At 33.9% G+C, this 21901-nt stretch overlaps 4 protein-coding genes and 1 pseudogene across 6 annotated transcripts; 3 read left to right on the plus strand and 2 right to left on the minus strand.

Annotated features, from left to right (window-relative positions):
* Window positions 1-1670: 1670 nt before the first annotated feature.
* Window positions 1671-3365, minus strand: LOC148546955 (uncharacterized; annotated as a pseudogene).
* LOC107618725 (beta-ketoacyl-[acyl-carrier-protein] synthase III, chloroplastic) lies at window positions 3207-6893 on the plus strand. The gene is made up of 8 exons (XM_016320864.3): window positions 3207-3740; window positions 4062-4210; window positions 4299-4435; window positions 4670-4775; window positions 4855-4973; window positions 5235-5299; window positions 5385-5607; window positions 6319-6893. Exons 1-8 carry the CDS (start codon window positions 3556-3558, stop codon window positions 6538-6540), a joined length of 1206 nt encoding a protein of 401 aa, XP_016176350.1. The 5' UTR covers window positions 3207-3555; the 3' UTR covers window positions 6541-6893.
* Window positions 6894-8128: 1235 nt separating this feature from the next.
* On the plus strand, window positions 8129-10317 carry LOC107617649 (ACT domain-containing protein ACR11). Its single transcript, XM_016319464.3, has 10 exons — window positions 8129-8454; window positions 8522-8585; window positions 8658-8786; window positions 8866-8960; window positions 9150-9234; window positions 9324-9383; window positions 9471-9526; window positions 9603-9708; window positions 9779-9847; window positions 9944-10317. Exons 1-10 carry the CDS (start codon window positions 8327-8329, stop codon window positions 10004-10006), a joined length of 855 nt encoding a protein of 284 aa, XP_016174950.1. The 5' UTR covers window positions 8129-8326; the 3' UTR covers window positions 10007-10317.
* A 1680-nt stretch (window positions 10318-11997) lies between these two features.
* LOC107617647 (metal transporter Nramp1) lies at window positions 11998-15773 on the plus strand. Of its 3 annotated transcripts, none has more exons than XR_015895997.1 (14): window positions 11998-12322; window positions 12422-12603; window positions 12690-12768; window positions 12858-12898; window positions 12978-13056; window positions 13149-13253; window positions 13439-13548; window positions 13702-13883; window positions 13974-14043; window positions 14187-14360; window positions 14506-14610; window positions 14742-14873; window positions 14966-15139; window positions 15252-15773. XR_015895997.1 is itself a non-coding variant. In XM_016319462.3 (14 exons), exons 2-14 carry the CDS (start codon window positions 12451-12453, stop codon window positions 15513-15515), a joined length of 1668 nt encoding a protein of 555 aa, XP_016174948.1. In that variant the 5' UTR covers window positions 11998-12322; window positions 12422-12450; the 3' UTR covers window positions 15516-15773. The 3 variants fall into 3 exon arrangements, 2 of the variants coding, with proteins under 2 accessions (XP_016174948.1, XP_088352224.1); XM_016319462.3 differs by having other exon boundaries at window positions 14966-15061; window positions 15174-15773; XM_088496098.1 differs by having other exon boundaries at window positions 12210-12326; window positions 14966-15061; window positions 15174-15773.
* Window positions 15774-15928: 155 nt separating this feature from the next.
* LOC107617648 (cinnamoyl-CoA reductase 1) lies at window positions 15929-18356 on the minus strand. The gene is made up of 5 exons (XM_016319463.3): window positions 18051-18356; window positions 17823-17977; window positions 17530-17715; window positions 17098-17450; window positions 15929-16358 (listed from the first exon to the last, which is right to left on the minus strand). The coding sequence occupies exons 1-5, from the start codon at window positions 18172-18174 to the stop codon at window positions 16175-16177; spliced, it is 1002 nt and encodes a 333-aa protein (XP_016174949.1). The 5' UTR covers window positions 18175-18356; the 3' UTR covers window positions 15929-16174.
* Window positions 18357-21901: the final 3545 nt, after the last annotated feature.

Genomic DNA, 21901 nt, shown 5'->3' on the forward strand with positions numbered 1-21901 from the left:
ATTGAAATGTATGCATATCTTCGGTTCGGTTTAGTTCGGTTTCTATCGAGCCAACCGAAAACCGAACCGAACCGATCGATTTTGTCAGAAAAACCGATTTTTTCGGTTTTCAAATTGGTTGTTGTAATTTTCGGTTCGATTTTGCGGTAATTTTCAGTCCGGTTCGGTAACTTACACCCCTATTTAATTGTATGAGATCAAGGTAGCAAAAATCGAAATTTTATGTAGAATCAAAAAAGTAATTAAAAATTATAGAGCTTAAAATCGTAAAATGGAACGTATAAGATTCTACCAAATATATAAATTTATCAATATCAATTATATATAAGAGTACTATAATATGATAAAATTAAGTAATTTAAATAAAAATAAGAATTTAAATTTGACAAAAGTATCATAAACAAAACATAATGATAAAATAAAGCTAAAGTAGCATAAATATATAATAAAATGTAACATTTGTAAAGTTCTAAGATAAAAATATAAACTAACCACAAGTCTAAAATTCAAAATAACAATATATGTAACATCACAAATATAAAATAGATAACATAACATCATACTAAAAAATATAAAGACTAAAGCAATTGATTTCCATTAGGAGAAAAGTTGAAAAGCTCATTAAAAGCATCATCATCAAGAAGAAGAATATCTCCAAATCAATCAAAGGACTCCCATCTTTATCTCTATCTTCTTAAGGAACTAAATTTACATCATTTTATGTGTTAAATTCTTCAAAATCTTCTATCATATTTTCATTTTCCACAATCCATTCTTCATCCGAATCCAAGTCTTCAAGACTATAGTCAACAGTGTTTTTTGATAGCTTCTTTTTTGCCAATCTTAAATTGGTCATCACAAAAATAACGTCATTCATTGTGCTTGTTTTTAAATAATTTTTTCTTTTCGTGTGAACCTAATAATATCAAAATTTACAAGTATTTATTTAATATATTAAATAATAGAATTCAAAAGTTAATATCAAATTAAAAATTTACCATTTCAAAAGCACTCCAATTGCACTCACGTCCTGAAAAACTACAAGTCAAACTCAAGACACATATAGTAAACTTTTGAAGTTCTGGATGTTCATCCCCGTAAGAATCCCACTATTGTGAAGGTGTTTTGGTTTTGAGAGCATTCTTGGTAACATCTCTACTAAAAAATTTAGCCTTACTCTTGAATTCCTTAAGTTGGCTATCAATAATTGTAATGAGTGCAGGATCTTCGGGAGGGGATCCTCTCCAGTGAGAAAAAAATTGGATGGTATCCAGTGTTCAATCTAACTATTCATTGCTCTCTCTATTATTTATTTCTGGTCCCACTCATAGAATCAAAGGTGATAGATCACACTGTATTCTATCAATTGTTAAAAAAACTGGAGAGGATCCTTTTCCAGGATCTCCCACAAGTATATCCAAACAATCATAAAGTCCTTTTTTAACATCATACTCAACCTTAAAATTAGGACTATAATAAATGTGAATTCAAATAATAGCCTGCAGCATGCAAAGGTCTAAAGAGTTGCTTGTCCCATCTTACATCAATAATATCCCACAAAGATTTATAACTAAAGAAAAATATAAAAATAGTGAATTAGACAATTAGTTAATTAGTAAATAATTAAATGATAAAACTGAGAGAGAAATATTTATTTATTACTAGTTTTATTACCTTACTTCAACACTTTGAAAAGCATCTTTAATCTTTTCTTTAGTACAATCAATTTCAGAATACATATATCTCATAGCTGCCTTTCCCTCTGAATCCACTATACGGAGCACATGAAGAAGAGGATAAGCACCTCTCAAGCAATGGATAATGTTTCCTCAAAATGTTTTATCCAAAACAATATTTTCAATGTTTTTCCCATCCCTTGTCTTTGAGTACTTGCTTTCCTTCCATTCATTCGAGATGAACATTCTAATTATTAGATTCTTCTTCTCATTAAGACTACCTAAAGTAAGGTAGAACGTAGCAAATTGCGTTATACCTGGTCTCACTAAATCTCTTCCTTTGATGTGTTGTTGTAAAAGAAAAATTAGAAAAGTCCTAGAATATATGTAAGTAGTTAGCTTTCTTCCTTTGGCAATGGTGTCTTTGTGAAGATCTAGCTTCTTCTCAAAATCTTCAAGCATCAAATCAATGCAATGAGCAGCACAAGGAGTCCAATAAAAATTCTTTCTCTTTTCTATCAACATTTGTCCTGCCTTTTTGTAGTTAGCTGCATTATCAGTTACAACTTGAACCACATTCTCTTCTCCCACTTCCTCTATAACTTCATCAATCATCTTGAATATCTTTTCAGCTGTTTTGCATATATCAGAAGAATTAATGGATTTTAAGAAAATAATTCCTTTAGGACTATTCACAAGAAAGTTGAGAATTGTCCTTTTTTTATCCGTCCAACCATCTGTCATAATAGTGCATCCAGTTTTCTTCCATTCAACTCTATGTTCTTCTCATGTTAGTTTGGTTGACTCTACGTTCTTCTTCAATAATTTTCTTCTTAACTCGTCATAAGAGGGTGGCTTGAATCCTAATCTATGGCGGGCAACCTTCTCAAACATGCTATGGTATTATTTAGACCTTGCAACATTAAAAGGAATAGCATTATTATAGATGAATGAAGCAATTTTATTACATGTCTCTTCCCTTAAGTCCTTCTTAAAAATTGAGTTGATTGTTACATCCCTTTTTTTAAAGAGATTTGCTGATGAGATTATATCTAATGATGTAAAATTACTCAATTTTTTTCTATTAATTAAGTGTTGACCAAATTTTAATTAAAATGCTGACCTCTAAATTTTTTCTTTAAAAAATTATAGATGATCATGAAAAATAAAAACTTCTTTTAAGGGATTTTTTAACTCAAACACAATAATTTTAGAAATAAAATTTTATTCTAATTTAGAGAAAATTGAACCATGTTGCAGACTAAATAACAAAAAATAGAGCTCACAGAATTACTGATATAGTCGATTTAATTGTTCTTTTGTCTTCTTCAAAAAGGTATATCTTAAGAGTTTTTCTTAATTGATGTTCCTCTTAGTCTTTTGTTTTGTTTTTTTTTTAATTTTCTTTTTTAATTGTTTTCTTTTATTCTCTATGCACAAAAAAAAATCCTGAATTGTCACAATTTTGTTACGTCTATTGTATAAATTTTCTTTCCATTATTTCCTACTCATAAAAAAAAAATAACATTTAGACAAGCGAGGGGACAAATAAAATGTGTGAAGGGGGAAGTGAAAACATTGGACATTGGAGTTTCCACAAATTGGATTGCTGTAATCGCACAAATTTGTTCGGAGCTGCCTAAGACTAAGGCCGTTGTTTTTCGGTTTTTCCTGCATCCCCTCCGTCATTTTCTTCCCTCTCTGTCTCTCATGGCCTTGGTTCTTCCCCTTTGCACTATGTTTACATCCTCATTCTTCTCTGCCATATAATATTCACATATATAGATTTGTTGTAATCTCATTCTCAATCAAATTTGAAACCCAATATCTATAAATATATTCCTTATATTGTATTGTTTTGTATATACTTGTGTTGTAAATGGCCAATGCATCTGCTTTCTTCACTCCTTCGGTTCCCAAGTTCGGAGAGACAGTTCCCTCTCTCAATCTCATAGCCATTCATCGATTTCAACGATTCTCCGCCAAAGTTGTTTGCTTTGGAACTATCGAAGGAGCTGGCAAGCATGCTTCCGCTGCTTCCCCTTCCCAATCTCAGCTTCCCAGGTCGGCTTTTCTCTTTCTCTTTCTCTTTGTGCGCGATCTGAACCCATGCCATGCAATTCTTCCAAATATTTCATTGAGTCCTATATTTGGCACCCCATCAATTTTGACATCGATGCTCGTCCTCATTCTAATTCTAGGTTATAAATCAGGTTTTGAGTCTTGTATTTTCTCTACTCTGCAAGAATATGGGCAGAAAATATTCATCTCTGTCTTTTTTGTTTCTATATTTATACCTCAAAGACAGGATCCAAACTCATGCAATTTATGATTTTCTCTTACAGTTATCTAATAAAATACAATACAATGTTCTAAACTCTGCAGGCTTGTCGGTAAAGGTTGCAAGTTAGTTGGATGCGGTTCTGCTGTGCCAACTCTTCAAATTTCTAATGACGAGCTTTCAAAAATGGTTGATACTTCTGATGAATGGATATCTGTTCGCACTGGGATTCGTAGGCGGCGAGTTCTTTCAGGTTAGTTTTGGAATATGAAGGTTAATCAGAACGTTTTAAAAATATTTTTGGAGATCTGGGTTCATATTGCTTCATGCCGTGCATGCAGGCAGAGATAATTTGATAGCTTTAGGGGTAGATGCATCTAGGAAAGCTCTTGAGATGGCAAATGTTGACCCTGATGATCTTGACCTTATATTGATGTGCACGTCTACACCAGAGGATCTATTTGGTAGTGCTCCACAGGTATGGGTTCAGGATGTATCATCGTAGGCTCATAGCCAAGTAATGTATAGTTTTACATTACCAAATTTTTAGTGATAAATTAATGGAGCATTTGACCAATAATGGTGTTGCCAACTTCTTACAAATGAATTGAGTATTGAACCTATTCCTGTATTCAAATCTTTGCAACACTGGGTATCCAAACTTTGCTTTTGTAGCCTCTCCTATTGCTTTAACTTATCTTACGAGTTTCAGATCCAAAAACAACTTGGCTGCAAAGCAAATCCATTGGCTTATGACATTACAGCTGCATGTAGCGGATTTGTGTTGGGCTTAATATCAGCTGCTTGTCACATTAGGGGTATAAATTTGTTTATTTTGTTGACTCAATACTTGCTCAATGCAGTGAAGATAATTGTCCTTTCTCTGTATGGATGCAGGTGGTGGATTTCGTAATGTTCTTGTTATTGGGGCTGATGCTCTGTCAAGATATGTTGATTGGACTGATAGAGGGAGTTGTATTCTCTTTGGGGATGCGGCTGGTGCTGTGCTAGTACAGGTAATTGTACATCTTCCTGGAATTGTCCAACATTAGTGACAGTGTTCAGTTACTCCCCCTCCCTTATATTTTTCTTTTCTTTATTTAAAATGAAGGCAAGGTTGAGAGCTTTCTAAAAATGTTAAACAATAATCCTTAAAGTAACTGTTTAGCACTACAAATAATTAAAATATACATGGTGCAAAGGATGCTGTCTCTATCCTTTCCCTCGATTTTGTCATTGCTTAAGAATGCCAGTAAGTGATGCTTTTAACATTGTAGGCCTGTGATACTGAGGAAGATGGTCTATTCGGTTTTGATTTGCATAGTGATGGCAGTGGTCAAAGGTATGTACTTCTTGTCTTAATAAGAAGAGTTGTTATCTTCTTTTTCTGAGCTAGTTAATTAAACTCATACCCTCACTTCATGTAGGCATTTGAATGCATCCATTAAAGAACAGGAGACAAATACAGCTTTGGATTCAAATGGATCTGTGTTAGACTTTCCTCCTAGGAAGTCCTCGTATTCATTTATTCAAATGAATGGCAAGGAAGTCTTTCGCTTTGCAGTAAGATGTGTGCCTCAATCAATTGAATCTGCCCTTCAAAAGGCTGGTCTCCCTGCATCTAGCATTGATTGGTTACTTCTCCATCAGGTACAAATATCTATCACTATATGTGTGTTTTTGTGAAAGTATCAAGTTACACTAATGAGTTAAGATTTAGTTATACAATTCAAATAACTTTAAATCTTTAAAATGTAATTATACAATTCAAAAAATATTTGTTACATTAATTTTGATGTATACAAAAAAAAAAAATATTAAATGATTTTGGATAACATAAAATTATATGGGAATGGATCCTCTCATGTAGACTTTTTAAATAATCTTGTCATGTATGATGTTTCGCAATTTATTATCTTGTGTTATGTGTGTTGTTTGAGTTTCATGTTTTGAATGAATGATGAGAGATGGTACATTAAAGGACCCATGTCCAAAACTTTATGGATATGATCTATAAGATATAAACTTTTAATTTGGAAGAACATTATTTGGTAGTGTAAGAGGTATTTAAACTCATGGCCGTGTAACTAGATGTTGACTATAAATATATAATGGGTGGATAAAACGGATATATCTTTCTTAGCCCTTTGTCCCCAAAGTAGCTGGTAGCAAGTTTCATCGGTGCCTTTGTTTTCTAGAAAACTAAAATGTCAAATATAAGCTAACATAAAAGGGTGGGGAACCTGAGCTATCAAATAAATACAGCAAATCATTAGCTGGCTAGATACAACATTGGTGAATACTGAATGGAGAAAAGGAATCCAGTTGCACACACTAACAGTACCCACTTATTAATTGCAGGCAAACCAGAGGATTATTGATGCAGTTGCTGCTCGCTTGGAGGTTCCCTCGGAACGGGTGATATCAAATTTGGCTAATTATGGCAACACAAGTGCAGCTTCTATTCCCTTAGCTTTAGATGAAGCTGTTCGAAGTGGCAAGGTTAAGGCAGGGCAAACTATTGCAGCTGCCGGCTTTGGTGCGGGTCTTACTTGGGGTTCAGCAATTATTCGATGGGGCTGAGAGCTTGTCTTGGATGGCAGGGACAGCAAACACAGGAGAAAGTGAGGTGCAGCTTCAGCTGCCCAAGTACCCCGCCCGATCTCAAAAATTTTTAGGAACGGGGTTTTTGGAAACTGCAGTGCAGAAAAGTAACATGCAGCACTTCATGAAGTTATTCTTTCTTTGTTTTTTGGTCTTATTCAGAGTCGCCTTGGTCAGGTCTTCTTTCATCAAGTACAATTTTATTTTTCAGAGGCAGGCATGTATTTGTCATTCGAATTGATTTCAAACGAGGCTTACTATATGTTTCTAAGCGGGACATGTAAATAAAAATGCGGCACTCAAAAGTGTCTGCATGTTTGTACTTTGCACTATAGTTTAATCCTAACCATGTCAGGAGGACGTGCTCGATATTCCAATCCCTACTTCTTGCTAATTCTAAGCCCAACTAACAGACGCACACAATTGTTAAATGACGTTACTACGTTATATTCTTGGAAAGAGTGGATCAGGTTCGGACAATGAATCAAGTTCTAAGCCGATAAGCCATATGATTACTACTCAGCAAATATTATTATTTTAAAATATTAATAATAATTTATATCTATATTTATAAAAAATTGTACACATAAAATATATAATTTGTATTTATATTTATTAAAATTTGTACACAAATTAACATGATTTATATTCATATTTAGAATAATGACCATTTGTACCCATAAAAAATAAAAACGCTGACATATGTATCCACACTAAATCGAAACTAAACTTGTATACATTCAAGATGCCTTCTATGTGACAAAAGTCTCCTGTTTTTAGAGGTTTGGAGTGTCATGTAGGGTACTTTTGTCACACGGAGAGCATCTTGTGTGGGTACAAGTTTAGTTTTGATTTAGTGTGGATACATATGTCAGCATTTTCATCTTTTATGAATACAAATAGTCATTTATTCTTCATATTTATTAAAATTTACACACATAAATTAGTATAATTTATTTATTGAAAACAATTTAACATTTGTGTTAGTTAAATATTGACCAAAATTAATAAAAAATACCGGTATCTAAGACCTTTTGGCTACCCAATACTAACTAGGATGTAATGTTAATTGGGAATGAAATTGGTGCAAGGGTGAAGTTATTAAGGCATCACAGTCGAATAATCCTTCTTCCATCTCAATCATGCTGAGATGGTTTTCTTCTTTAATATGTATGTAAGTTAACGAAAATAAATATATTTGACGGATATTCCAAAGAAAAGGAGAGTAAAAAAAAAAACACAGTTGTATTTGACCTTATACGTATTTAGAATATAATCATATGAATATTCATATTAGTCTAGTGATTAGTTCACTGGTTCGATTAAATATGATGTTTAATTTAGTTTAATATATATTTTATATTTTAATATAAATTTTTATTTATTAAAAATATTATTTGATATTTTTCTAATATTTGCAAAAATTATAGCGAAATAAAATTTTGTAAATATTTTTTGAGAATATATATTTGATGTTAAGTAATTTTAATTGTGTTTTAAAATATTTTAAAGATGGAAACAATTTGATTAGCGAGTTTAAGTGTGAGGAGGGACCCGTTCTATAGACGGAGAAAACAAAACATGGGACGGTTGATTCAGTGTTCACCAAAGGCGTCGCTTTAGGTGCACTTGTCCCTAAAGCTTAACAGGATTACGAATGGACGTCACCCATTCAACTCTAACAGATAATGCACTCTTTCTTTCTTTTATTTTCTTCTCTCTCTCTCTCTCTCTCTCTCTCTCTGTAGTTTGAACTAAGCGAGAAATGGCTGTTGCTATGGCTGCTTGCAGTCTTGGGCTTCACTTGACTACTGCTGACAACAGCTTCAGCATCAGAGCTCTGGATAAAACCATTAGCATTGCTAAAACATGTTACATTCTTCACAAAACAAGGTATGAATCATGAACCTGCTAGCTTCATACACATTTAAAACTTGAACGATTATTATAATTTTGGCAGATGGTCATCTTCGGGAATTACAATCATCCGTCGAGCAACACCTCTAACCGATGTGATGAAGGAGGTATTTAATTAAATACAGTAGCATTTGCACGCGTGAAAGGCATGCACTAAACTAATAAATAGTAATAAACAGGATGGAAATCAAGGTGATGCGGATGCTACCGTTCCTACTCCCATTGTCATAATAGATCAAGATTCCGATCCAGATGCAACCGTCGTCGAGATTACCTTTGGTGATCGCCTTGGCGCTCTTCTTGACACTGTCAGTACTTATCAATACTAACACTACATTACGTATTTTATTCCTACACCATTTATAACGCTTCCATGTGCTGCCGCAGATGAATGCGCTCAAAAATTTAGGCCTCAATGTTGTTAAGGCAAACGTTTTTCTCGACTCCTCTGGCAAGCACAACAGGTTTTCCATTACCAAAGCGTAAGTATTATGAATGGCTTAAGTATTTTAACTAGCACTCTCTGTATTTAGCAATAATCAGTGGAGATGTATAACCATTTATGTAGCTTCCATGACCGTTGGCACAACAAATCTTGCTTGATTCTATTGCATCTGCACCTTTATTTGAAACGAAAATTATCTTAAGGCTAAGGCCTTTATTCTATGCAGTGATACCGGAAGAAAAGTAGAAGAGGCAGAGTTGTTGGAGGCAATCCGTTTGACAATCATAAATAACTTGATTCAGTATCACCCGGTATGCTTCTTTCTCAAAGTATAACTATTCTGGTTTGGTTAAACGACATCAATTCTTCTAATTAGATCAACACATGTATATGTATCAAGGAATCTAGTGCCCAATTAGCTCTGGGAGCAGCTTTTGGACTTGTGCCTCCAAAGGAGCAGGTAAATGATGAATTTTTCATTCTTTCCTAAGTAGCAAGTGCATGCATATATGTCTCTGAATTGAATTGAATTTGAAAAAATGATCAGGTAGATGTGGACATAGCGACCCATATAACAATATCTGACGATGGCCCTGCTAGAAGGTGATGGATGCTTAATCACTTGTTATTATATTCCAAACAGAAAGTTCTGATTACAGATTATAGTGTTGTCTTGCAGTTTGCTGTACGTGGAGACAGCTGATCGGCCCGGATTACTGGTGGATCTGGTTAAGATAATCACTGACATTAACATTGCTGTTGAATCCGGGGAGTTTGACACAGAGGTACTTTATAATTTATGTGCAAAGTAATTAAGCTCCGAATGACACACACATATATGATATATGTATGTAGGGGCTGTTGGCTAAAGCAAAGTTCCATGTCAGTTACAAGGATAAAGCCATCATCAAGCCTCTCCAGCAGGTCAGTACTTTTCTTGATTACTATATTCATTCATACAGATACACGCATTGTGATAAATGAAATACAGAAACTTTTTTATGTTTTTCATAATGGCAGGTTCTTGCTAACAGCTTGAGGTATTACTTGAGGCGACCTTCAACGGAGGAAGCCAGTTTCTGATTCAGCCAACGCCTATGCCTGCGCTAACGTTATGGATTGATCGGTGTAATGCGCGTATAGCCTATAATATCCAACTTCATTCCAATAGCATGGAGAAATTCAAGTGAAATATAGCATGTCTTGGCAATTTACAGGGCTGGACATGTATAATATGGAAGTATGGAACCAAATTTAAAGCCTGATCCATGCTCCTTGCTAATTACTATGCTATTGCTATCACACCTCAGTTGCCAAATGCCAACTCCTGTTATTAGTTCTTAGTACTGTATAAGTCCCATTCCATTATTGATGATATTTGCTTTAATATCTCATTTATTGCATCTACTACAAAATCAACATTAAAAGCTTCATTTCTTTTATGAAAAAAAGTAAACAAATTAATCTGTCGGTAATGTTAGAGACAAATTGAGTTGATCCAGTGATTAACATTATAAGCAACACGTTAATTATCTTAAGTTGATGCAGATTGCAGACATGCTAACAACTCAAATTTCGAATTAGTGGACGCTAGCCAGATGCCAATTTCAAGTTGCAAAATGACTCAAAACTTAGAGCATATATGCCTTTGATTCTCCTTTTTGAATTTCCCTTTGAGGTCATATTCGATTTGCGCTATTTGCTCTATTGACATATGACAATGGCAAAACAAAAACTATTCTCGTAACACATGTTTGGTTAATCGTCTTCTGAAATCTGAATATCATTTTAGACTTTAGTGTGCAAATCGCGGGAGGTTTTCTTTTGTTGGAATTAAAAAACCATTGTGGTTGCTGGGAGCCGCTCATTCTTGTTTAGTGAACTGTAGATTTTTACGAGGAGGTTCTTCTTTGTTGGTTCGTGATACTGCAAATTTAGGTTGGATGTAATGTACACTGTCAAAACAGGTTATTAAAATAGAAAAAAGCTGTCTACCATGTTCTTATGGAAGGCATCTCACAACATCATCCATGTAAATAGTAACCTTGTTAAAAGAAAAATTATTAAAACTCGGGAAGAAAAATCGGTAGAGCATGAAATGCAACACTTTCTGAACTACGATAATATCATTTGGATTGACCTTGTTTGGGATAAAAGTCTGATGGAAAGGGCCATCATTTCCTCTAAGAAAGGTCTTAATCTTTTGACTGATTATATTTTATTATTTTATTATTTTAAACCAATTAATTACTAAAACATGAACCAATTCGATAGATTAATCAATTTTTTGACTGATTTTTTTTTAATATTTTAACCGAATAGTTATCAATTGATTTTTTTGTTTGAATCTGACTATCTATGCTCAATTTTTAACTAATCTAATTTAACCAGCCGATTCATGATTTATATCATAATCCAAAATGGCATAATAATTATTAAAGGTAGAATACACTCATACAGTGACAAGGGAAATGTTCTGGAAAAGGATATTATTTTAATGGAAGGGAAAATTTCTGTATATTAATTTGATATGTAATTTAGATATTTAATTAATTATATTCTAACTCCTGGTGACTGTACTAGGATGCTATATTCTTTCTGTGGGTCCAATGCTTGAACTTTTGGTGTTACGTGGCAACATGGCCTTTTCTGCTTTCTTTTCCATTACATGACCACTGATTCTGAATTGGTTCATTCCTCCGCTTTGCACCACACACACATCTTTCTACTTTCTACTTTCTACTTTCTACGGTCCACACCGCCTTGCTTCTTCTCGCCATTTCAGTGTATTACTTTCCAGTTGACAGTTGCTGCATTTCTTTCTGCTTTTGCAACCAAAAGAAAGAGACAAAAGACTCAGTTTCAATGGTTCCAAATGAAAGTTTATATAAAATCATGTTATTTTAGGTTTGTTTCATTGGTTAAAAAAGTCATAGTATAAATATATACAGAATCATAATTAGGAACTTAATCAATATAGAATAACATGGATGTTGGTTAGGATAACATGTATATAAGTCTAAAAATAATAATAAAAAAATAAAAAAAAAATGTATACAAGTAGGTATTTAACATTATTACGGATAAATTTTATGAACATCAAACTTATCAATAAAAATTGAACACATTTTTACTTCCAAAAAGGAGTTGTTTAGATATATTAAAGAAAGATTGAAGAATATTGGGCAAAGTTGAAATATTTTTGTGGAATTAAAAAAATAAATAAAATAAAAACAGGGGAAAACAAGACAATATATAGGGGGAAGGGAGTGCAAATTAAAGCACAAAAGACGACAGGTTTATAATGACATAGGATTACGAATAGAAGAGAAGAGAGAGTAAAAGACATATCGGCGGTGAGCTCAGTTCTGATTTCTGAAGGAAAGGAAGGAGAAAAAAGTTGGTATATTGAGCGGTGTTGATATTCTGACCACTTAGGCAGCCACATAATTAGGCATTGGTTAATGTTAATTTGAATCTGGAATTGGGTGGTTTCAGGTTGAGAGGATCAGTGTTAGTAAGAGAACATGGTTGGCAGGGGTGGTTCGGGGACTGGCTCTGGGCGTGGCTCTGGCTCTGGCTCTGGGTCTGTGCAGCCACAATTCATTGCGAGCACTGGCTCCAATACGAATACGCCACTCATTGACAACTCAGATGTTGATCAAGTTGTTGTGCCTGATGTCAGTTTCCCTCTTCTCCATTTATCTCCCTCTCCTTTACTTGCACACGCCATTACTAAATTATGTTTCTTTTCTTGCATTTGTAGACCAGAAGCTGGAAAAATCTATTTTCTTACATGGGTCCTGGCTTTCTTGTTTCCATTGCATACATAGACCCGGGAAACTGTAAGATCATTATTCATCATTTTCTCTAGTACAGTAACAAATTGCAGACGTAATTAATATGATTATCCATTTCTCCAAACAACTCGCAGTTGAGACAGATCTTCAGTCGGGGGCTCAACATAAATACGAGGTGTGTATTCTTGTAATGCCAAACCAATAATGCTAAGCTCAATAGTTCCTTCATTTCCTTTTCACATTTGTTTTATCAGCTACTTTGGATCATATTGGTGGCATCCTGCGCTGCTCTATTAATTCAATCCATGGCAGCCAATCTTGGGGTCGTTACTGGTACTTAAATCAATTTCATTTTATAGATACTTTTCAAGTACGCAAGCAACTAGCAATTCTTCTGTTTTTTGTTCACTCTCTACTGCTTGCAGGAAAGCACTTAGCAGAGCATTGTAGAAATGAATATCCTTGGGCTACCAACTTTATTCTTTGGTTTATTGCTGAAATTGCCATAGTCGCCTGTGACATTCCTGAAGGTATTCAGATTCATCTATCAATTTTCTTTTATCTCATTTATTTGTATAATTACCATGTTTTATAGGATACAACAAAGTCCATGACTTTAAAGCATGCACAACCACCAACATAAAAGATAGATCCATGATTGGCAACCATATATTTCCATGTTTTGAAATCTTGATCTCTCACTCTACATGTGCAGTAATTGGGACAGCCTTTGCATTGAACATGCTTTTCAGCATACCTGTTTGGATTGGTGTTCTTCTGACAGGACTCAGTACATTGATCCTCTTAGCTTTGCAGCAATATGGGGTAGTTTTCTGTGTTCCATTCTTATCTGCTATTATACGACAGGGAATTTTTTGTATCCTGAACAAATTTATGGTCGTCATTGCATGTTATATTAGGTACTATCTATCTATATAACAACAATATGAGCCCGTTTCTGTGTTGTTATTGAAACAGGTTAGAAAACTTGAATTCTTGATTGCATTTCTAGTATTTACAATTGCTGCATGCTTTTTTGCTGAGCTTGGATATGCAAAACCTGTTGCTAAAGAAGTTCTGAAGGGTCTTTTTGTGCCAGAACTAAAAGGAAGCGGTGCTACTGGTCTTGCGATTTCACTCCTAGGGGCTATGGTTATGCCGTGCGTTCTCCCTGTATTCTACAGCCATTTGATTTTTATTTCCTTTTGAAATGTATTCTCAAGCTTTGTTTCTTTGTGAATTCGCCTCAGTCACAATCTCTTCCTGCACTCAGCTCTGGTACTTTCTAGGAAAATACCCCGATCAGTTCGGGGAATCAAAGTAAATATCTATTTTAGAATCTCAGTTTTTTCAGATAAATGATCGTGAATGCACAACTCTGCTGTCTGAATACAATTATCTGATTATGAAATATTCTGTTAAAGCAACATCTTATGTCTTATTTAACATTTATATTTTGACAGGAGGCCTGTAGATTTTACTTGATAGAAAGTGCCTTTGCTCTTATGGTGGCCTTCCTCATAAACGTTTCTGTTATCTCTGTGAGCGGTGCTGTTTGCAATTCTTCAAATTTGAATGCAGAAGATCAGATGAGCTGTCAGGATTTGGATCTGAACAAAGCCTCCTTTCTACTTAGAGTGCGTCAAACCTGTCTATGTTTGTGTTACCTTTTGTCTACTGTTTTGTTTACTAGCATATGCTACAACAATTTGTTAATCTTTAAAGTTGGTAAGGTTGCTCATAATACTATAAATGACAATTACTGACATTACCACAATTCAGAATGTGTTGGGCAAATGGAGTTCAAAGCTGTTTGGAGTAGCTTTACTTGCATCAGGCCAAAGTTCTACTATAACAGGAACATATGCAGGGCAGTATGTCATGCAGGTAAGACTGCTTTTATTATGGTTCTCCTAATGGTCTTTTGTATTAACAAATATTTTAGCTTTCCTGAGATTCACTTACATGATGACAAGCACTTAGAGGAATTAGTTATCTTGGGTTGTTTCCAATTTCAGGGATTTCTTGATTTGCGACTGGAGCCATGGGTTCGGAATATGCTAACTCGTTGTTTAGCCATAGTTCCTAGTTTGATTGTTGCGGTCATTGGTGGCTCTGCTGGGGCTGGCAAGCTCATAATAATTGCATCAGTAAGATGTGTTCCTTCCTTGTGGTATATATTTATTGGTCTCTCTCTGCTATAGCTGGTGCTGACGTCCCTCTTTGTCTACATTCTGATCAGATGATCTTATCATTTGAGCTTCCTTTTGCTTTAATTCCACTCCTCAAGTTCACAAGCAGCAAAACCAAGATGGGAGAGCATGTCAACTCTATCATGGTAAAAAGTTTGAATTCCATGTGACTGCATATCTCTAAACATGAAAGATGCTCTTCCATTGGCCACAAGTTTTCTGATGTAAGTTTTGCTTTTGATTCTTTTTCAATTGCAGATTTCAGCCGTTACTTGGATAATTGGTTCCCTAATTATGGCCATTAATATATATTATCTATTGACTGGCTTTGTGAAGCTGCTTCTCCACAGTCATGTTCAAGTTGTGGCCAAGGTGTTTTTGGGCATACTAGGGTTTTCAGGCATGGCTGTATATTTGGCTGGAATAGTATATCTGGTACTTCGCAAAAATAACAAGGCTACAAGCCTTTTGACACTAACAGCACCGGAAATCCGGCAAACAGCAAATGAACAAGGCAATGCCTCTATCCATTCTCTCTCAAGAGAAGATATAGTAAGCATGCAATTGCCTCAAAGAACTAGTCCTGTTGATCTTGACTGACTCCACAATTACATGGGTTTAATTTGGTTTGAGGGGGTATATATGCATAAGGATTCCAATTCCAATTTGGAAAATAAATATGCAAAAAGATAAAGATCTCTATAGTGTTTAGGTTTCTGTATGAGGTCACTTGGTTGGAATTGCTAAGCTTGAAGCTGCTGATTTTCATGTGGAAATTCCAAACTTTGTTCCCTTTGCTGCCTTTGTTGACCAATGAAATTATGTTAAAAAATCAGCGAGCATCTCATATTGCATCATGATTAGCCTGTACAGTCAGGGTTATCTTATTTTTAACTCTTTCTTTGGACTTTTAAATTATATTTAACAGGGCTAAAAATCTTCTCCCATATCTTGGGGCACTGATACGATGTCACTGCTGATTTTTCACAATGATGAAAGGCGTGGTTATTATATAAGAGAAAGTAACGGATACTATACTATTATTCATTATAAAACCATTCATTAGGTTCAGAGAATGCAACACCTGATGCATTTCATGTTTTTTACAACATCCAAATAAGGCCTTCTGATATTGTATTAGAATATATATTCCACGGAAAACGAGATTTCTAAAAGCTGCATCTTCTCGTCCTTAATTAATTTTGTTTTAGAAAAAATTAAATTCCATCGAAAGATGGTAGCTGGTACTAGTAGCTGATTTATTTTTTAACTTGAACAGAATCTTGTTCCTTATTGGGAATAGGAAGGTGGCCCTTCTCCTGTAGGCTCTTAACCGTTTCATATAGACACTGACTCACTGGAGTGAATTCTAATCCCAAATCCTTCAGCTTTTGGTTAGAGAAGGTGTAGGGCTTTGCTCTTGGATTCTTTTCGTCGGAACACCTGCACGTGCAGAATATAAAGTTAGTTCGGAGTCTCTGAAAGTGAAAGGCATTCTCAAAGTCAGCACAAATTTGTTTGGACGAAAATCTTCCTTCTACTTTAAACACGTGACGCGTGACTGACTAAACATAAAATTTGAGCGTTTGGTAAGGATCCAGCATGGCCTTTTATTAATGGAACACGGTAGGTATGGGGACTGGGTGCGCCAACATGAACCAATTATTAGGAATCTGACGGGGACATCGGGGTTGGTGAGAAATCGACCATTGAAAAGTTCTAAGGCTTAGGGTATGGATAATTACTCTTGAGTCTATCCTTTTTTGGTAGAAAATAGGGATCGGGTTAACAAGTCAAAGTTGGTATACCTACTGCTGGCAGCAGCTTTCGCGTAGGGTAACATTTTTTAATTCAAAATTCGAAATCAAGAGATTTTAACCTTTCACTGACTATGTTTTTGTATGGACTAACACTAATATCATTCCCGGCGTGATATTATACATTAAAGGCACCAATGACTAAAATAGTGTAATTTTTGTAAGTGAAGTATTTCTAGTTAGAATACACTGAAACATGGGAGCTGAGGTGGTATTGGCAAGACGCAAGGCTGACGTGCCTAAACATTTATATATATGAAGGTCTATGTCATTGTCCAACAACTCTGATGGGCCTGTGAGGTGGTGGTTGCCACAACATGACAACAACTCGGGAATATGCAAAGAGAGAATAAATTAGTACTTACTTGGTGGGAACAGGGTAGTCGGGGAAATGCTTGGCAAGAATTTGAACGAGGTCGCCGCGGTGGAGGGAACTTTCGAGGCAGAGGTATCGACCGGAAGCAGAAGGGGTCTCGTAGACAAGTATGTGAGCTAATGCGACATCCCTGACATGGACATAGGCCTGCGTGGCATTGGCATAAGTTTTGGCGGAGCCAGTGAGGTACTTGAGGATGTGAATTGTGCTGGCATTTATAGTTGGCTGCAGCAACGGTCCAAGAACCAACACTGGGTTCACCACAACCAAGTCCACCCCTTTCTCCTTTGCCTCTTCCCATGCTGCTTTTTCTGCCACTGCCTTTCCATAGCAATACCAGTTCTGCCCCAATTCAACATCAAACCCCACTTTACTACTTTATTATTATCATCATTAAAAAAGACCAACAAAACAACCTTACCTTGGTGTTCTTGCAATACTCTAGATCACTCCAACACGATTCATCCACCACCTCGTCCATGCTCCTCGCTGGGTCCATATACACTGCGCCAATTGATGAAGTGAAGACCACGCGTCTCACTTTAGCTTCCGCAGCTGCTATAATCACATTCTTGGCTCCATTTACCGCCGGCTCCACCATTTCCTCCTGCCATTCATCAACATAATTAATTTAAATATAAAGCACGCCCAGTTGTCGACTTGTTGAAATGAATTATTAATTTAAATAAAGAAAGAAAAGAAGAAGGTACTGACGGGGTTGTCAGTGACGGGAGAAGCAGTGTGAAAGACACCATGGCAACCGTGAATGACGACCCTAACAGAGTCAAGGTCAAGGAGATCGACCTTGTGAAGAGTGAGCCTCTCCGCCGCTCCTTCCAACTGCATCAAGTGTCCATTCTTCGGATCATCTGCCAGTCAAGGAACCATTAATATTTCTCGTAATTAAGACGGTGAAATAAACATATAATTGAGGATGCATGCCTGGGTTACGCAGGGTTCCTTTGACAGAGTAACCTCTTTCAAGGAGGAGTTTGACCATCCAAGAGGCGATGAAACCTCCGGCGCCGGTTACACATATGGTTTGCCCAACACCACCGGCAGGCATCTTCTTCGTTGCTTTAATTTTATTCCTTAGCTTGTGGGAGAGACAGAGAGAGATGATGATATGATGCTGATGTCCAACAACACCTAATGCCCACTATGGATAGTTGGATACTGCTTTTATAGAAAAATAATTCCCTCCCATCGCACTCACAACTCTCAACACCGCATTCACCTACCACCCTCAAATTATTTTTTTTTTCTTTAAATAACTCTTTCTTATTACGAGTACTTTTTTATTATTTAAAAAATGATAAAACATATATATTTTAAAAACAAAAACAAGATTACATAATCAATAATTTTTTTTATTTTTTATTAATATTTATTAATTTCAAATTTTAAATTTTAATAATATAAAAATAAAATATTAACCTTAAATATTAAATAATATTAATAAAAAGTATTACACAAATAACATTTTTCTAAAAGCAATACTCCTATTTGTTAAGTGTTTAAATTACCTCCATTTGTGTTTATATACTTTACTATAAGTTTAACAATGGTAAAACATTTAAAAATTTAAGGGTAGAATATATGTTTTGTCTTTAATAATTGTTAAAAATTTTAAAAATATTTTTAAATTTTATTTTATTTTAATTTAGTTCTAATATTTTTTATTTATATTAAATATATCTCTAACAATTAAATTTTTAAAAATTTAAGATTAATCTAATAATAGATAAAAAATTATACTTAATTTGTAAGTTGATCTTATGAAATTATTATTGAATTGGTGTTAAATTTTTTTGAAAAATTACTTGCTAAGAGTATATTTAATACAAATCCTAAACTTTTAAAACAAAATAAAATTTAAAAATATTTTAATTTTATCAAACTTCAGGAATAAGAAATATACTTTATCTAAAATTCAAAATATCTTTCTCCGAAATTTACTCCTTTTTTTTTCTTTAAGAGTAATGTCATATTTAATTATGGGATTTAAATCTTCTGAATTTTGAATTTTATTTTAGAAAATAAAGTGTGATCTTTTATCATTTATTTTATAGGTGGGACTAAGAAAAAATATGAAAAAAAAAAAAAAAAACCATTCAAATCAAGGAGCGAGAAATTACCATTTATCCTTTAAAGTAAAAATTTAAAATTAAGAGGATCCAAATTTCTAATTATATTATTTTATATCGTATTTCGCCAATTTCTGTACATGTATATACAATAAACTGCGTGTTCAGGGGGGAGAAAACATTCATAGTTTCCAACTAAAATTAGCGCAAAATCCGTTTTGCAGATACTGCGTGTGTTGTTGCCATTCATTAAATTCTTACCATCCTCATGTGACTTACCCAAAAGAGAAAGAGAGAAGGAAAGGGGAAAAACAGAAAGAAACGGGGGGAGGTTGTGAATCTTACAACTTATCGGACTCGATAGTTTTTACAAGCTACTGAGTCTAAAAGGTAGCTCAATCCAAAGTCAGTGGAAACTGGTAAGATTAATGGCAGTACTTTGTAGAATAGTTAAATAATCAGTTAATCATCAGATATTCACATGTAACAAAAACAGCAAGTGATCTCATACAAAATGTCATTTGACTGACTGACTGAGTCGCCAATTTAGTTATTTATCTTCTGCGGTTCTGCCTTTGACATTAAGTCGGTGGGTGAAAATAATTCAGATTCGAAATTCTGACATTAAGTTGGTTAGCCGAAAAATGGAGTAAACGGATGGGATTGGATATGGCCAAAATTTCGATTCGATTCGATTCGCATTAAAATTATCGAATCGATCTAATATCTGCAGTTTTTAAGGTTGGATCCGATTCGATCCGCATATTTGCGAATCGGATCGGATATTTGATATATCCGCAAAATATAAAAATATTTTTAAAATTTTATTTTTATTAAAAAATCTTTTTTATTCTTTTAAATATGTTTATTTTTAAAATAATATTAAACATACTTTTCTTGAATAATAAATTAAAATAATACAACATATATGATAATTATTAGTTGAAATAAAAAATAAAAAAAATATTTATTTTTTTTTTTTTTATTTTTGCGGATATACGGATCGGATATACGGATACTAACACAAAATCCGCAATCCGATCCGACTAATGTGCGGATCCGTCCATATCCACAATATTCAGATCGGATTCGAATAAACATTACAGATATGCGAATCGGATCTGATCCATCAACACCCATACCAAAAATCATCCCAACAAGCCCCATGGTCTGTGGTTCTTTTTTTTTAAGTGTTGAATCAAAGGGTTGGTGAGTATATTTTTTATTTTTCTATGTCGGGTTGGTGAGTAATTGATTGGACTTCTTATTTTCTACTACTCGTATATTGCATGTGTCGTCACTGGTCAGCCATCGCCAATATTGGTCTTCTCAGATGTGCTGTGCTAATCCCACAAACCATTTATATTATCCACTTTCACGTTTTAAAATAGAAGTTTCTTTACTTAACAAATTAAAAGGAAGAGGGGAAATATAACCATAGATGAAAGTAAAATCCTACCATGTAATTTGACTTTTTGTCATTTTTAAATCTCACGAGATAAATATTATATTATTATTATATTATATTTGTTTATTTAATTTATTTTGTTTGATTCGGCATTTTAAATTTTGATTAAGAAGTCACAAAAAAAAATTTTGATTAAGATATTTGTAACTAATTAATAAAATATATTTATGTTTAAAGTTTTTTTTAAATTGATAATAATATTTATTTTATGTTTTTGAATCAGTTTTTTTTTTAAGAAATAAAAAACTTTACTGAAACATTGTATCCATAACCTTTAAAAATCAATTACAAAAGAGCATGACTATTAATATATCTAATCTTTTTTTTTATTTAAATCTAAATCTTTTTTATCTTTACTTAAATTTTGAAATAGCAGAATTTATCTTAGATAATAAATATGATTGATGTGTATATATATCACATAACAATCACTTAGGTTAGCGGTGTTCCTTCTTAATTTAGTTCTTGTTTATAAATTCTCTCTTTAATTTTTGAATTATTTTTTTTCTTTTCTCATAGTATTTTTCATCTGTCGCGGACAAACGAGGTGACTACTTAACAAACCCAACTTGGTTTCTTTAATCACTTATTTAATTCCAATTTTTGGCATCAAGATCAAGAATGGCATTAAGGATTGGCAAAAATAATCAGAATATTAACAATGAAGATCCAAAGGTTAAGATGATGAAACCACATAAGAATGGCACAGAATTATTCTTTTGTGAAAGATGTTGTGATTTCAAGTCATCATGGAAGATGTTTGAAACTCTTCAACGTGGCCACAATTTTTGTAATTTTTGCATGCATGAATACGTTGCTTCATGTCTCAGGGACAATATCATTATTGTGCTTTGCCCTAATTCAAAATGTAAAGTTGAGTATGGACCTAAACGTTTCTGTTCTCTTCTTCCACTTGAAGTGTTCAAGAGATGGCAAAGAGTGATCAAAGATCGTAACACTTCTATTCTGGATAAACAATTGAAAAAGCATATTTATGTTGATGATGATAAAGAGAAAAATGATATTAAAAAAGATGCTACAGTGACAATTGAATCGGATGATAATGATGTTGATTATCAATATATCAACGATAAGAAAAAAAATAAAAAACGTGGTAAAAATATTTATTAGAATTTGCATAGACCTTAAAATAAATAATAAGATTATATTATTAGAAGTGCAACCATATTTATATAATATCTTCGTTTTTAGCCATTTTTATTTAAAAAGGAGAATAT

Source organism: Arachis ipaensis, chromosome B8 (genome assembly GCF_059453495.1).
Source record: "Arachis ipaensis isolate K30076 ecotype BB chromosome B8, ASM5945349v1, whole genome shotgun sequence".
Taxonomy (NCBI): Eukaryota; Viridiplantae; Streptophyta; class Magnoliopsida; order Fabales; family Fabaceae; genus Arachis; species Arachis ipaensis.